At 43.6% G+C, this 17,830-nt stretch overlaps 1 protein-coding gene across 1 annotated transcript in view; it reads right to left on the bottom strand.

Moving 5' to 3' along the window:
• Nucleotides 1-17,830, bottom strand: part of LOC125771280 (ecdysone-induced protein 74EF) — a 218,097-nt gene that overhangs the window by 55,954 nt on the left and 144,313 nt on the right. Inside the window, exon 5 of the mRNA XM_049441748.1 lies at nt 13,216-13,233. Within this exon, the coding sequence (XP_049297705.1) occupies nt 13,216-13,233 (18 nt within the window). The remainder of the gene's footprint in view (nt 1-13,215; nt 13,234-17,830) is intronic.

Genomic DNA, 17,830 nt, shown 5'->3' with positions numbered 1-17,830 from the left:
TTCTTATTTAAATGCTTTTTTCTTCTTCTACATGTAATTTATCTTTCCCAATCAATAGGCTCTGGGACAGAAGAAATGTTTAATTGAAATAAAATCCCATTCATGCTCTTTATTCATGTAATTTCACCTTGCAATTCCAGGGAGGACAAATTTAGCATTTCAGCTCAATTTTGCTTATCCGAACCCAGCGTTTGAGTCCTTTGTGGAAGCATATGATGGGAGCGATTATGGACGTCATGGAATTTTCCACTTTTTACGTGGACACTAACAAAACACCCGCGTTTGCTTGCATTACCCTTCTCTCACACACAACCGGCTGGTCAGCTATATGTATAGTTCATCTGGCAGTAGCACCTTTTAAGAGAGCCTTCGGACATCCGATACCACCGGATTTCCACCGATCCTTTCGATCGGTCCCACATGCCGGTCCCAAAAAAGCGTAACAACAGAAACAGAAAAAGTTACCGAACATCAGGGCAGAGTTGGAGCCATCAGAAGGTTTAGGTGTGGGTCAAAAGGGGGGGCGGGATGAGAGGGTTCTAAATGGGCAGAAGGTAAAATTATGCTTAACACACACACACACACACGCACACATGCAGACAGAAAAACTTTCGAGATCGAGTTTTTGGGTGAATAAAACACAATTATCTATGGAAGCTCATCGTCATCATATGCCATACAGGGGATGGTGATGAAGCTCGGCTAGAAAAAATTTTCAATGAACAAAACGAAAGAAAAAAGGAAAATGTCTGCACGCGTCACTAAATATGTGGCTCGGGGTTTTCCAAGTTTGCAGACAAAATAAGTAACATAATGACATAAATATGCAAATGTTTGCTTTCAAGGTCGGCGTGCGTGTGTGTGTGTGATATATGGGAGCTTTAAACATTGATAAGCGAATCGGTATTGCTACTGATCGTATGTTGAAGCTAAAGCAAAGGTATATTTAAAAAAGCAAACTAATGTTTTCCCTTATCAAACATGCTGTGGGCAAACAATTTGACTGAACTTGTTTTATAATTTGCACAATTGTGTAGCCAAAAGGGGTGACTATCGGAACATTGGCTTTAGCAAATTCATTCGATTTCTTCCCTCAACAACACACGTACATCGCGTTGTACAATGCGGTTAGAACGTTGCATCGTGGGCACGATCATAAAGTACAGTCACCGTAAATAGCCTCACGGAAGTCATTAAGACGGTTCCGCAAAGCGTTGAGAAGATTTCCGTTCGTCACAAATTATTTTGCTTGCATTCGTGTATCAGGCCCTCCTACGTGGTTAGCTAATTTTCCCTCGACTGGCACGATATTCCTCAGCGGGGGAGAATGCATTCATTGAATTGTGTCCATTCTGAACGGGGAGGAGAAGTGGGAAGGAGGACGAGTAGGGCCTGGTTAGGAATGTCCCCATGCAACACAATCCAACATTGTCGCATCTATATCTTTCGCTTGGTGTAACGCTAGTGTTAGGTATGGTGTGATCACGCGTGTCAAGAATCCGGAATCACGAGGAAGTCTTAATCAACTTGCGTCACCGCCGACAAGAGCCTGATTGCGATACCGTGCGTGTTGGAAGGTTACAGATTTTTGGAAAGAGATACACTGCATAAAATTGAAGTAAAACTCGAATAAATTGCACAGCAAACATTTGCTTGCCTTCCTTCTTGGTGCTCTGTTGAATAATTTCATTTCGTCCATCCGCACACGCAGTCCCAGGGCGATAGGAGCACATAAATCATGCGTGAATTTTGAGCATGTCTGACCCAGATTCGCGCGCTCGCAGACCCGCGATGTCGCGTACTCCGTTGCGGAATGTGACAACATTTTAAAGCCACCTTACCGAGATGGAATTGGTTAGTTGCGTGCAGGGGTGGCCACCATACACAGCTTCTGTACGTTGCGAATACTTCCATCTGAGCGTTTGTGTATGTGGAATTCCGGCGATTGGGTTCAATTTTTGGGCTCAAGACAACATGACACAAGAGTGAGAAAAAAAGAGGAAACTTTAGGACTGACGACTCCATCCTGCTGACATGAGTCATGCAACGGTGGCCGACGATGGTGACCCAAGTGGATCTGATTCACATTAGAACCACCGTATCAGAAGGAGTTTGAAATTGGACACAACTGAAAACAAACTGGAAACCTAACCACGATGGTAGTGTTAAATTATTTTGCCTTCCTCGTGTCATGGTTTTAAGGTCCAATTTGGTATAGCAAAAGGGAAAAAACACGCGTAACGTGCTCTGGCGTATAACTTACCACACATGTAATTGGATGAGCCGCAATAAAAATGCAAATTGTGCCGCTTACCTGCAATATAAGGAGAAAGAAAAGCAAACATGTTTATTAAATATTTAAAATAAATTTCCAACATAAGATATGTCTAAAGATAAGTGACTTGAATAAAGTGAACTGATAAGAATAAATTCCTGAAGGAATTCTCTTATTTTATTTCAACTTCATAGTACAATGACCGATACTTTGAAACTGCGTAACAACTTGGCACAATCAGATAGAACAGTAGGAAAGAGTCACTTCCCAGAATCGCAACCCATCGATGTTAGCCTAGTTCACAAGCGAAGCATTTGAATTCCGGAACATGTTAACACCGTCACACGTCTATTTCAGATGTGTTAGCATAAAAAATTTTCCAACGAATGCTTGCAACTGATACCGACTGACGACCGAGTGGCACAAAAGCAAGCGGATTGTTTCGACAAGTTCTGGTAAAAGGGGGCAAAATCCCGGTGTTGCGGGTCGATCTGGCGGAACATGTTGCTGCCCTTCCACGAAGTGCAAAACTCCGGGCAATTGGATTAGACCCAGGGCAGCGTATGATGTAGGTGTATATGATGAGATTTAGAATTTTTTGGTGATATTTATGTGATCGATTTAAGCCGCTGTGGACAAGGTCGGTTAGAATAATCCAAAATTTGCGCAATATTTGACAGTACCCGATGGAGAATGTTCTGTTGGTTTTGGGATTGCTCTATTGCTTACAGCCCCCGAAACGGTTTGATTGAGAAGGTAAGGAAATGAGTGAGTGAGTGAGAATAAAAATAAAATTGTGTGAAAATTTGACAATGCTGCGGAGGCTTTTTCCATAGCTGGGATTTCGCTGGGAAAATTATTTCACAACTTTATCTGTCAAATAGCGAGCTTTACTACCTTTCGGGAAGGTATTAGCATGCAGTAAGCGAACATAAGAACCGTTTAACGGGAAAACGATGATCCGGAAGTGTCATCGTATCGGACGGTTTTTGCCAGTGCGAACGGATGACGCAAACGAAGGGTACCCCCTTTGTAAAAATTCCCTCACAACGTGCCAACTCACGTTTCTGCTCCCGGTGGTTGCGAGGCCTGCGAGCTCTTGAAAGGCCGTGTAACCGAGTGGTTGTGATTTAAGACACTGTTTTCAAGTGACGAATCTTGCCTGAAGCTGCAAGGGAAAGAGTGGATCGAACGGAACAGATAAGCGCAAATGGTCGGTGCGATGGTTGTGTATTTTTAAACAAAAGTTTTGGCAAACCAAAACATCCATCCAAAGAATGTTGGCTGCGATTATGCTCGGGAAAAAGGGTTAGTGAACTGTTGACAGGCTGTTCCGTGTTCCGTTCCGATCGGGACGGTTGTTATGTTTTGACAGATATAACGGACTTCGCCCAAAACTTATCCCCGAAAGGGGTCAATAGTCGATCTTTGTGACGAATATCCCTTTTTTTTGGATGGGGGAGTTGGGTGGGGGGAAAAGCACTTAATTTTTGTTTTTCTTTGGGTCCTCTTTGCTCCTCTTAGCGACATTTAAAAAACGCTTAAATCTTTTTTTTTTTTGCTTTTAATCTAGTTGTAAAGGAAGTTTGAATAAGAAATCCTTATCAAGCAAACAATTTCTCAAACGGGTGTAAAAAGTGTGCTAGGTCAGGTTTACATGCGACGATAAATCACACCGTAAGAAAGCACGTAGCACGATGCGTTACCTAACGCGCAAGTTAAACGAAAATCGGCCGTACCATGTACCTGCCTTTTGCTGCAACCGAGCCTGATTTCAATTCCGTCGAATCAACACCCTCCTTTTCCTTGATGAAATGCGCTTCCAGCGACGCATAAACAAATGTCACCACCATTAGCTGCCATTAACCCTATTCCCGGTGGGGTAGGAAGAACATACTTTTGAAAAACAAAAAAAAAAGACCGCCGCCGACTACCAATTGCGCCGTTTACGTCACTTTGCATAACGTCGCGCAAAAAGAAATTTCGTTAGTTTGACCGTCGGGCGTGTATTTCTGTTTTTTTTTTGTTCGTTGAGTTTCTTGTGAGCACGACGAAACATACGCCGCCTTTTTTTTCTTTCGCTTCCATCGTTGTTTGTTTTTTTTTGTCGTGTTTCAAGTGCATGCGTTCGTGCGTGCCGCAAGGAATGGTCCGGCAGAGCATTATTTAATAGGCCTCGGTCAGTATGGTGTGCGGCTGTGTGCGGGATTAGTTTAAGGTTCGCGCGTACATGTACGTGTTAATGCTATTTTTAAAAACTATATAGTGAACGATGGAGCAAAAGAAGCAAAGCGAGGCTGATGCGCCTGTTCCTTGCGCACACGTTCCGTCGGCGTGCGCTCGGCGGATGTGTTTCCGTGGCGCAAGAAGCTGAAGTGCGCGAACCTGGCGTCCGCAAATGCCACACGATGCACGAGCGCCCGGTGATGGGTTTCGAGCTAGAGTGTGCTAGAGACATCATTCCAGCTCTCGTGTTCAGCTCGATTTGTTCGGGGGGACGACTGTTGGAGGTATGTAGAAACGTGCCGTTTCCTAGTGTCCCCAATAGCCCGAAGCCCTTCAGATGGGATTGATAGGCCAGAGGGGGGGGGGGGGGGGGGGGGTATGGGGAGGAAGGAAGGGTTGGGGGTATGTTCTGGATCAAGTGGGATTGTTCATGGGATGGCGCATGGAAGGATGATGTGGCGCAGTGATGAGCCACGCGGATGCAAATATTTCAAGACACTTTGGCATTCAGATGGGACATGCTCAGCAGGCAACTTGCAGGAAACTAGTGGAGAATGGACGTGCTTGGAAGTTGGGACCGAGATCGGTCGACAATCGAGCCGGATGTGTAGATTATAGTAAGGAGTCTTTATGTTTCCTTCTTTGCCATGATATGAGGACTTTGTTGGAGAGATAAAGCTAGGTATGTGAACTCATGAATGCCATAACCCAACTACTAAAAATGCTTATATTTTTCAGGACTCTGGTTGTTTATCTACTACAAGTAAATAAAAGTGTGGATTTAAGATGTTTTCAAACCACGAGTTTAATTTTAAAACTCTGAAACGAAAACACCAAAAGTTGTTACAAACTTTCGTCACTCCCCTTCAAGATTCTGAAGTACCCGACCAGTGCAAACCAGCTATATTCCGCTTTATGACTTTACGGTGTAGGTGTTAGGGATCCTGTTTCGATTGGCGCCACTGGATGGGTCTCTATCACCTGACATTGTTTACTAAGTGCTGCACGAGAACACGAGAGCATTGTGTGAACTGCTTTGTTTTTGTTCCCCCCGCGCGTCACAAGACTTGCAACATCCAGGAAGCAGTACAACGTTTCACATGCATATTCTTATGTTTATAGAGCTGTGCGTGAAATTAGCTCCCCTGGCCATGAAGATGCGTTTCGTGAAGGTGAAGTTGATTTTGCCACCCCCGGTACGATATGTATCTGTCTTAATCGGGCCTAATGCTACACTTACCACGGTGCAACGTTGCGAACGCGTGAAGAGGCCTCCGCATGGGGTGTGTAAAAAGTTCCACACGTGGAACCGTGCTATTGATTTCCTGGAGCATGCGATTTAGGGTAGCGTGGTGTTGGGAGCGGTTAAGCACGGTTGATGATTCGGATTAGATGGGGAGGATAAATTAAAGGGTGCTTCAGAGGCGTTAAGCTTAAGTGTTATCATCAATTTATGATACACCCGATGTGCTGAAGCAGGAACATTACTTTGTGAGGTGAGTTTTATTGCATTCTTGGGCGAGAAAATAAAACATTCACCAGCAAGTGCTCCAAAAATAGGATAAAATTCTTCGTCTAAAGTCATACAAAATGTCTTCGAATTGAGGAAGTTAACTTTTTTGCTAAAGATTGTATTTAATTTAAAAGATTGAAAACGGTAAACACCTTAAATGGGAGTCACTCATTAATGCTATTTTAAACCTAACTTCCTAGCCCTAATTGACATTCTTCTGACACACTAGTTCGCTCACACTTAATTAAGCTGGTCTTCACAAAAAATAAAACGTCCCGATTCTCAAGCACGTAGGAAAAGCCTTGTACTTGTTGGTCGACCGGTCGGCGATCGGGAGTACCGAGGTCTGGCGCAATTTTATGCCATCGTGTGTCGTGCCGGTTTGAAGGTAATTTCCGCAACCAATCTGAATCACGGCTGAAAAATTCCACTCCGTAGCAGTGTTCGCGGGAAGCGTGCAAGATGTATGGTTTCTATTTCCAGCATCGTGGTTTTGCAAACGTGTGCAAAGGAAAAGACACTTAGAAGTCAAGTCATCTTTTGCCCAATGTTTGGCAATGCACGTAAACGAACCTGCCGAGTTTTGCCGCCGGGTTCCAGCCAGCTATTCTACGAACCTTCAGCGAAAACGGGATAAGATTGGCCACTTCCGCCTGAGCATCTAAAGTTCGTCTTGCGATTGGTCCTTTACGGCGGGACATTATGTGTCTAAATCTAGATGTTTGATGGCAAATATACAAACACACACAGAAATGCAATCGATCGACAAGAAGGGAAGAATGAGCTGACGGAAAGAGAAACCCCAGAAACAACTATAAATAACGATATCCCGTCGCGCGCCGGCTCGCACTCGCTGGATTTGTTGGAAAAATGTAACGAGGCCAAGGTGCACTTGTGCGTACGCGCCGCAATTTCCTGCCTTTAAAGTTACCCGGTACGCGTGACAGTTGGCGGTTTCACTGTCAACACTTTCCCGCATGCATCGGTTGCGGCTGCATTGGTTGGAAAATCGGTGGCAAGATCATCACCGGTGGTGCAAGCAAAACCGAACGAACGCAACGCAAGGGAAGCGAAGAATATAAGACGATGCATTAAAATAGCATCGATGCGTCGTGCCTTTTTTTCTTGTAGCAATTCGTGAAGAGGGGGTATGGGGGTTGGGTGAGCAGGGGGATAGTATACCGGGAAATCATGATCAGCAGTCGCACCAAGCCGAGACATCGATGCAACCGAGACTGCAGCATAAAGGGAAAGTGGGTAGAAAATTGAATGCTTGGAAAACTGTTTTCCACCAACTGGCGGGTGGAGGTTTTGGGAAAGCGCAGCGAAATGCACATGCACCCGCAGGCACAGGCAGGTAGGCAGGCGGACAGACAGGCAGGAAAAGATTGTTGTTATTGAATGGAAGGCATCAGCGTCGCGGGCAATTATGCTTCGTACGGACCGGATCATGTACAGGCGCTTGAATCCGGAGCTTTGGCGATGGCGTCTCCTTAAGGGTCGGCCGTTGTGTTTATCTCCGCAAGGAAGGAAAACGTGTTTTCTTCCTCTCCATCTACAGCCACCTCGAGGAAGGGATCGGCGCACAATATGGTGTGGTGGCGTGCAGGCGTGGTGAGATTTTCTTTTCGCCAAGAAGGAAAGTGTTGCAACGATGCAGGGGAAAGCCGCTGTGGATACGGAAAATGGATGGATGGATGGTTGGTTGTGGATTGTTTTCGCTTGCTGTTATACGCGTGCACACCGCACGCAATGTGACTTATGCTTGTCGTGCTTTTTGGCGCGGCTCAGCTACATTCGCGAGCGCCTATGTAAAGGTGGAAAGCAAAAAAACCATTTTGGCTTACAAGGTGGAAAAGGGAAAATTTGATCAAACAGGTATGATCGCGCGTTACTGTGGACTTGTGGATGCTTATTCTGTCTATGTGGATGGTATAGGAATACTTTACGACTTCGATCGATCGGTGTCATTCTAATGACATGTCCAAGACCAACAATAATGTTTGAGTGCTAAATCTCTATCAAAGATATGTGAATGTGATCGTCAGCTTAGGCCATGCTCCAAGAGATTGCATGAGATGGTGTCCGTAGATTCCATTCCGTCCTTGGCTTTGCTATCGTTTCCAGACTTGAAACCAACTTCCAGACTTCAATGAGATGAAGATCTGTCCAGCAATTCCTGGATTCTTTTACAATAATTTTCAACTATTTCTTATACATTTCTCACAAGTCATTAGGTAATGTGGAGAATATATTTCAACGTCGTCCCTTTCTGTACATGGGGTAGATGGTACCAAGATTCAATTTACAACGAATCAATTAGCTATTCCATGTGTGGAAAATACTTTGAAGAGTTCGAATTTTGATATATTTGATTTACCACTCCATTGGTATCCACTTAATTTGAAGCTTGGATCCTTTTCTAGAATTCTCAGAATTTTAATTGAAAATATTGGAAAAAAGGAATTATAACCCAAATATGAGGGATTTTATTTCTTCTGCCTGTGGAGGAAGAGTACAGTCCGTAGAGCTCCTACACGTTACGAGTGTAGGAATATATCGTTTCAACACGCCCGATCGGAATGAAGTTCACAATAAATTGAAATATATTGCCGAGGAAATGAATGTTCCGTAAGATGACATCCCACCCCCGTGAGAAGTGCAACGATACAGATGCTCTAACTGCACGGCAAATGATCTAACAATCCTTCCACCTTTGCTGCACCCTGCATCAGTTCCCATTTGCTGACTGCACGGAAACATTACCACTGGGAAAGATTACGAAACCCAGGGAAGAGCTACTGTCCGTCGCAGGAAGGCAATTCCATTCCGTTCTCGTTCGTCCACCGCACCGTATTGTCGCGCCATCCATCCAGGAATGTACCCAGCAGCACAATGATCTGTTACCACACATTTTTGCGTGTGTATGTGTGTGTGTGTGTTTTTTTATTGCAAACCCCTTCTGCGATCGCACAGATGTGCCCATGGGGATGGAAAAACGTCTCGCAGTGTGCAAAGAATGCAAACTATCCCGAACGTTCCCGCGGGGGATCAGAACCAGAAACCAGAGGAGGCTCGTTTTGTTGACGAGCGAACTGCATTCACACAGACCGACACATGTATGCACAAAGTGTAATCATAGCGATCATGATAAATATTTGCCTTCGTCCCGCGTCCGGGAGGGCCGGATCAGTTTTGCGCAATCACCTGGTGCAGCAGTTGTGGGGAATTGTCGCTTCCGGATGAATTATCATTGGCAGGCGGTTTTTGCCGTGAATGTTCCCTTGGGAAGAGGCAAACGATTTTTACTTCGATATCTTGAGTCAAGCAAGGCGGAAAAAACAACAGAAAAATATGCATTTAAAATAGACCACAGAAACCACAAAATAGTAAAACACGAATGAACGCTCGAAACGCCGATTTGTTCCGTTGGGTGGGGAAACACCTGCACGCGGCTTTGGCAACCGATTTGTTCGGGCCGATGGCCACCGGCCAAATAACATGTTTTTCCTTACATCAATGCTTCGGTTTTTGGTGGGCAGAAAACGTTTTCCATCCCATCCCACGAAGCGATTCCTGTGAGTCATACGCTTGACCAAAGGGAAACATGTGGTTTAGAATGAGTTGGATTGCAGGAGAACAACAGCCATGCCATACACCTCTTGGCACGGTTTGACATTTACACGACCAGATTTTGTTTCCATCCTTCTTGTTCGTTTTTGTAACGTTTCTGTCAAACCCTCTCGCCTTTCCTGCCCTCTACCGAGAGGTCTGGGAAGTAATTTGTAGTGGCAATTGTTTACAAACACTGACAAACACGCCACCATCCGGGAATAATATTGTTCCCGCTCGGTGGAATGCAAATGGAAGCAACCGTGTGCCGGACATGTGCGACATTTGTTACACGATTGATGAAGCTGCATTGACATTTTACCCGATGCGTTGATGAATTACTACTGGTGATCGGTTGAATCCGGTTGTTGGTGGCTGTGATAGCGTATGACGATTTGGTGGAAAAAATTCCGCTTTAAATCAGCTGTAAGTAATTCTGATTAAGCTAAACATTATGAAAAACTGCACTCAGATTTGCATTCGGTAGTAAAAGCTTGTTGAGTAATTCACCACAAATACTTGTGGTGAAATACTATGTTGAATTTCACCACAAATACTCAAAAGATGTTAAGTAGACATATTTCACCACATTTTTCTCAATTGGGCCTTTCCATTTCTTAATGGTAGTTAGAATGTACAGCATAAATCCCAAGCGATCAATGGCTTCTCGTTAACATCGCTTCACAGAAACTGAAAAAAATATACATGTATTTGTAGGGTTATGAACTGTTCCGAGAAACTTAAATCCCATCATATCGTTGCAAGCTGTCGAACCACTTGTCGGCATCAGCAGGGATTTAAGATGAAACTGTCACGAGCCGATCGAGGAGGAAAAAACACACCAATGAATCAAAGCTGCGGCATGGATTACCTTCGGCACAGGCAGTGAAGTGTGAATGGGGCAGAGTTTTATGTAGAATTTCATTCAAATTTTGCCCCACAACACAGTAGAGTGATTCGGTGAATAAAAGTAACGCTTGGCATACGTTTGATGCTAATTCTGGTGAATTTGTATTGAGTTCGAATCGAAGTTTAAAGTTATGCGTTTGGGGAATTTTAATTTTTCCACGTTTTCCATTTTCCTTCCTAAGAATGAAAAACGTTCATCTGTTTGACATCATCACCGTCTCATCGTCACAACATTACTCACAGAAACCTGGCGTTGTCATGCCCGGCTATCTAATGATGTTTGCCCCCAGTGTGTGCGTGTGTGGCATTCCACTAACCAGTGTGGTCCATTGAGGGTGGTCATTTTGTTCCTTACCACCCCCCTTTGGGGTTTTGTTTTTGCACAACACATCTGTCGTTAAGGATGTGTCAGAACGTAATGTGACAAGGGAAAACAGTTTCCGTGATGAATAGACAAGACAACAACCAGAGAAAAAGCGCTCTTCCCACAAAAAGCGTATTGGTTGATGCTCATTATCAACTCTTAAACATAATCGCTTCCTTGCGACCATTTTAGCCAGCTCTTGTCTGTGTGTTACCTTTTCAATTTCGCCTCATTATCGTTCACACACTGCTGTAACAGAACGTCCTATCCGTACGAAACTCAACCCAAAAATCCGATGATCCATTGCGTTAAAGTTGTTTTTGTCGCTAGGAAATGGTTTTCTTATTTTATTTTTGCCCTTCCCGCATTCATACGCTGCCGAATTGTCGTATTTCTTGGGGGATGATAAAATGAAGAAGAAAAAACAAGAGAAAAACACATCGTTTTGTTGAGCATTCGCTTAAAAATAGCGTGGAAATGGGGGATGAGGGGGAGGAAGAAAACACAACCTTTCCCGTTGCATAGTTGAATATAAATAAATCTCGCGAACGGCATGAAACGGAAGCGCCAGCCGTTTTCGCGTGGAAAATGTTTCGCCCGCTAGGAACGTGGGTGTTTTTTTTTCTTCTTTAATTTTTTTTTTTCGTGTATGGAGTTCGGAACCACGCGGCGCACCTTTCGCATCAGCGTGTAGAGCATCGGCAGACGGAATTACAAATTACAACACCGCGGAACCTCTCTTCCCGATATGGGAAAATTCGTTTACAAATTTGTCAGCATATTCGTCAACTGGTCGGTTGCAGCAAAAAAAAAAAAAACGCTTCGGAAATAAGTCGTTACATCGAACATGGGCGAATTATAATTAGTCACGACCTCACGATTGTGCCAACCACACAAACAGCCAGCGAACAACCATTTCAACGCGTATTGAAACGCCTTCCAACCAGTTCGGTCTGTCGAAGCCGCAAAGTGTAGCCGCGGCGACTTCAACTGGCCGGTCCGGAGTCTGAAGCTAATTTCATAATTGTCATAATCTGGCAAAGATTGCAGTGAACGATACAGTCCGATCGCCACCGCTGCTGGTGTGCTTCTGGTGTTCAATTAAAACGGCATGGTCTAGAATTGATAGATTAGCGGCGGTAGTCGATCGTTAAGCGAGCTGACGTACAGCCGAGTTCATGCCGACACCGACCGCGGGTTAAACGGTTGACGTTTCTCGGTTCCAGCGTGAGCCTACTTGGAATCCAACCACCCCCCCAAGGAAAAACCTCCCACACCCCACCCCAGGGGTGACGATGGGAGACATCGGGTGGGGTTGATATTAATTTGAAATGACTATTTAATGAAGCTTTGAATAAAGACACTGTAACCCACCCCCACGCACCCCGACGTGGGACAGTCCAACTCAGACAGATAGGTCTGATGATTCAAAACTCACCCTCGTCGGTCAGCGGACACAGCACAGGTAAAAGTGTTAGCAACCAATAGATTAAAAGGGGTGAAAATTCTTTAGGGTCAACCCGTAGAGAGGCATAGAGACACAGGCGCTGGAAAGAAAATGTGTCTATTTTTATGGCAAAAAAGAATTTTCCTTTTAATTGTTTAGGTAATGTGATGTTTGAAACATTTTAGTAAATTGCTTGAGATCGTTGAACTACTGGAAAGGGGGCATTGAGAAAAAAAACCACCCCCCCAAAGCACCCATCCATTTCCCTTCACTACTCAAGCACCGAAAACCACCGAAAAAAAGCGGACCGGCAATATAAAAGCATCACTCATCGTTATGCTCCTGACGTAAGACGATGGCAATGGAACGCGATTCTTTGCTGGAATGTAGTAATTTAATCAGCGAAAGATGAATGAATTAATCATTTCGGTTGGGTTTTGCCGGTGGTTCGAACGGTACATGCGCTTGCAGTCACAAGACGATATTCGACGCTTGTTTGCATGTTTTTGCCAGTTTTCAAGCATATTTTCTTACACATCTGTTCTTAATCCATCTGAAATGGGATTTTTTTTTCGACACAGAATTCAGACACGAATAAAAGGAGGAAAAGACATGTTGAACACGGATGTTTATTCTTTTTGCTGATGAAGAACTAATAAACTATAAAGTATTGAAATTTAATAAAATAGAAACGATAAATTAGTGGTTTAGTTTTGAAGTTGTCAAAAAATATTACGTCCTCTTGTTCTGGAACAAAATATTTTTATATCTCGGATATTAATAAAGATATTGAATAAAGATGATCAATCAACGATCGAAGATAGGGTGTTCTGATCTTAAAAGTTTTTGATTAGTTTATTTGTGCTTACCTTGATATTTAATTTCATCTGAAAATAAAAATAAAAAAGATTTATTAGTATTTTTATTGTAAATATTGTTCACATTAAAAAGAAGAAAAAAATCTCTTGATTGCCCTTTATTTATAATCAACTCAATTTACGATCTGCTCAATTGCGTCAGTCAGTCAGTCAGTCAGTAGTTCAATCAGTCAGATACTCTCAGCGACAACAACAAAAAAACCGGTTGCGATCTAATGCGATACTTTTTGCACCATCACAACGATTAACAACTTTCCCATAAACACGTCCCTACAACAGTAGCGGCGTCCCCCCGTCAGCAACAGTGGCAAACATCAAACAGACGGTGTGTGACAATGAAAGGGACCAGATCGGATAGCATCGTAAACACAACGCCAAATCCCGAACTAGACCATAAACATTAGCACGAACAATTTTTACCTCACACACATTTTCCTCCCAATGCGCGTAGAGTTTCCCGGGTTTTCCTGTTTTTTTTCTTTTTATCCGTCAAGCATAATTTTATTTTCTCTCGCATTTGATTATTCTCGCGGTAAGAAAGAAGAGTGGGAAAATTATGGCAAAACAGCATCATTGTAGTTGTCGGAGCAGGGAAATGGGACGGAAGAGTAAGGGAGTAAAATTCCACCCCCCACCCCCTCTCATAGTGACGCTTTTCTTTTGCCATCTCGGATGCACAACACTTGCATCCGCGAAGCTGCAGCACGAATGCGAAACTGCATTCAATAGAAAGCGAAACGCGAAAACGGAAAGAAAGAACGAAGGAAAGTGTGATTTCGGTGCCTTCAATTGGCAAATGACGGAACTGCACACAACCGACCGAACCGAGCATAAAAGGGGTTGGAAAAGAAGTAGAAGGAAAAAGAAAATGCAACCAGCGTCAGTGTTGGTGTCGCGATCGATCGCTTATGATTAGCCGTTTTCGCAATGCATCGGTGCAGTTTTATCGTGTCTGGTGCATCCATTCATTGCCGAGGATGCATCCGCGCTCGGTGCATGCATCGGGAAAGCGATCAGCTTGCCCGCCCGGTAATGAGTTAATTGTTCGATGGAAATGTGGGTTTTTTTGTTATCGTTGGTTTGTTTGTTGGATGCAGAAGCTCCGGTACTGCATGCATGCAACGATGAAAGTTGATCGCTGCAAAAATGGGGGAGATGCTTTTCTCCACGCGAAGCGGAATGTTGGCTATCGTTTACCGAATGGGAAGTGAAATGCATCGCTTTCGGTAATGCACTTATCGGTGCATTTCGTGCGTGAGCGTTAGAAGAATGTATCGCGGGTGTAGATAATTAATCTTTGTTTTTTTTTTCTTGAAAGATAGTTTTATAACAAAACTGTGTTGAAAATTAAAAAGAAAAACCCTAAATTAAACATCTTTATTGAAGCAATTGCACAATTTTCCTTTTTTATTTCTTCCTGCACAGCTTATCGTTTATTTCGAAGCGCCAGGGTCATCGTATCAACCGTAAGGGCACAACAGTTGATGATTTAGTCGACCGAAAAAAAACATGGCGAAGAACGTCCCGCATAAAACCAGCAGTGTGGCCCATTTACCGTGCAATGGTTCCGCAATCCGGCTCAATCGGGCCGGACCGTCGGTGACAGTGTGTAACCCGGTCGTCCATCCCGAAAATAGATGGTATTGATCTAGATTCCAACTGCCAACCGACGGTTTACGGCTAGAAATATCCCATTCCCTTCACGGTGTAGATTGAGACGGTGGGTCTTCCTACTGCTAAATGTGGATTTGGTGGATAATTAATAGCACCCACCCCTGTCGAATGGGGTTAAACCTAAACCATGCACCGTGGTGGGTAGTGATGGTGCACCAGTTGAAAGATGTTTTATGTTGCACTGATGTTCAGGGAGGGAGAGAGGGAAGGAGAGACGGAGAGATGGAATTACGGTCGCATAATTTGGACAGATGTGCCAACTAGAATGTGAATGAAATCATATTTTTATGGGTGAATTTATATTCAAAAAATAAATATAAAAAAAATATATGAATTAAAAAAAAAAAGTCGGAATATCTGGTATTACTTCAGCCCTCTGCGGCTGACAATACGGTTAAAGCCGCGATCATGTAAAATAAAAAAAAATATTAAAAATAGTTTGAATAAATTTAATCGAATAAACGACCCACTTGAAACACTATTTTAAACCCATTTCGCTTCATCATTCTGGTATTGTGTAACATTTCTTATGCTCGCTAGAAGACACCCCCTTCGACCCCCGAGAAAGCCACGGCTTCTAGTGTGACCACGGCTCATCGAAATAGCGACAAACCCTTCAAAACGTACAGCGTCCAACAGTCTGCGATCTGCCCTGCAGCAGTACCTTTGACACCTGTTTATCGATTCATCTTCCACCGCGACGAAACCTTACAAAACCCGAGATCGACTGCAGCATCACAAACCGAAGATGAAGAAAAAGAAAACAACATTCGTCTGCAAAGACATCCCCCAAAATGAAAACAAAAAAAAAGGTAAATAAAGCAACAGCTCCCAGCAGTACGACTCATTCACGCGGCGACTTGTACGAATTTATATTTAGCGTACGAGCGTGTGAGCCAAGTGGGAAAGTAAAGCTCACCGACAGGCGGAATGTGGGCCCTTTTTGGATGGCCTTCCGGTTCCCTTAACCGGGTGAAGGGGGAGACGTATCGAGGGGTGTGAAGGAAGCAGAAGAAGGTTGAACTAGTTTACGCGCTTTGCAAAAGTGATAGTGTGCCGGGACACCCGCGCACGATGACGCAGGGTGACATTTAACGATGTCTGGGACTTGATCTCTCTGGTGTACGCGGGATGAATGGTGAAGTTTTTTTTTTTGCTATAAAGGACCATCTCACATCCCCTTCTCGGCTGTGGGAGGAAGAGAATTCTGGTTGGTAGTGAATAAATATAGGTGACGGCTTATTGCTTAACATACCCCGTTTGATGTGAACTGTCCAAACTCTCTACTCACCAGAGGAAACTTCAATTTTAGTGACGGTCACCTATTTTCGGACGATTAATCGGTGGCGGCAAACAAGAAAAAAAAACTAAACTCAAAAAATAAACAAGTATTTTCTGATGATCATTAAACGGATCTGTGGGGAGAGTAGTAGATCACTTCCGACAAAAAAAAACCGCCGGGACCTACCGCACCGCATATTGGGGGAAAATGTTGGCACGTTGTAGACACGAAAGAAAACACATCAATTGTCATCGACTCGATGCGTTTCCGTCTCTACCGAGGACGAAAACTTCTTCCGCTGTTTGATCCCTTTTTTGGGGGAGGGTAAGAAAGAGAGCGAGAGAGTGAGGATGGGAAGGAAGGAGAAGGACAAACTGTGTTCTCAAGAAGTTCTCTCTATGTAGGTCAGCCTGGGTAGGTGATGCTGATCTAATGAGACATTGCACACATTAAGGAGCGTACGAGAAATAATGTTGCATGTAGTTTATGTCCGTCACGCAAGATTGGATTGATTTATGGGGAGGGAAAATGAGGTAAACGGTGGGATATTTGACACAAATGCGGTACGACTTGTGGTCCAAAGACAAATGTAAATAATTACGCTCATGAATGGGACGTTTGTTGTTTGTGCAAATATTTGACGAAAAATATGAGAGAATATGAATATTTACTCATAAATATTTGTTATAAACCAAATATTTTTTTTTCTTTACCACAAAATACCTGCAGTTTCAAGTAGCGAAATGCGTTTTTGCATTCTGTTGCAAGTTGAACTGGAATGTTTTTAGGTAGATCTCGAATCCTCTTCCAGCTTCTGGAGCATTCCCAAATCTACCTAGAATTATTCTCATCTTGAAATTTGCTAATTTGGAACTCGAAAACGCCCCCTTTTAAACCCACTCCGTTGTTACGCAGCTGGCTGTTTCGTAAAGCGTCAACTAATAACATGATTAATACACGTTCTGGGCGAGAAAAATACACACTGATTGGCTGACTATTGATGTGCGGCTAATCATTTCATGAACTTTACCTAACAGACTCGCACATTTTCACACCCCACACACACACACACACATACACAACATTACAGGAGAAGCATTATATATGCCGCACTTCATCAATCATTTTTCCATCTTTTTTTCAGTTTTGCTCCTCCAACCGCGTTTTACAGCCAAACTGTGAGTCCGCTTAAAGCGGAGTTGAAACGGGGCTCGCTGTGGAACTGGGTGCGGTCAAAATGGCAACGTCTCAATTAACGATCTTTTCGAAGTAAAATCATTTTCAGACAGCACTACGGTGTGTCTGGGTGAACTGGGAGGGTTGCTAATACCGGGCGTCTCCATGGTGCGGCACAGTTAAATGCACTTTAACCGTTGACGATCAACGGTGTGGCTAGACAGTTGTGATGATGCAATCAGATCTCTAGCGCGAGTGTTAAGACGGGCAAGTAAGGGTGGCGAGGGTAGGAGCATTTAATTCAATTGTAGGTGCAAAAGGGATTAGTAGCAATCGCAGTCTGCCGCTTGAAACGTGGAAATGAAACGTTTAATTTATTTTATAAAATTTTGATTTTCGTACCTAATTATTGGTCAGTATACAGCTGCATTCTTACCCATCGTGCAGGTAAAAGTGAAGGGAGAAAATGATGCA

The sequence above is a fragment of the Anopheles funestus genome, chromosome 3RL, assembly GCF_943734845.2.
Source record: "Anopheles funestus chromosome 3RL, idAnoFuneDA-416_04, whole genome shotgun sequence".
Classification (NCBI taxonomy): Eukaryota; Metazoa; Arthropoda; class Insecta; order Diptera; family Culicidae; genus Anopheles; species Anopheles funestus.
Note: the sequence above shows the minus strand (reverse complement) of the source record. Positions and strands in the feature narration are given on the sequence as shown.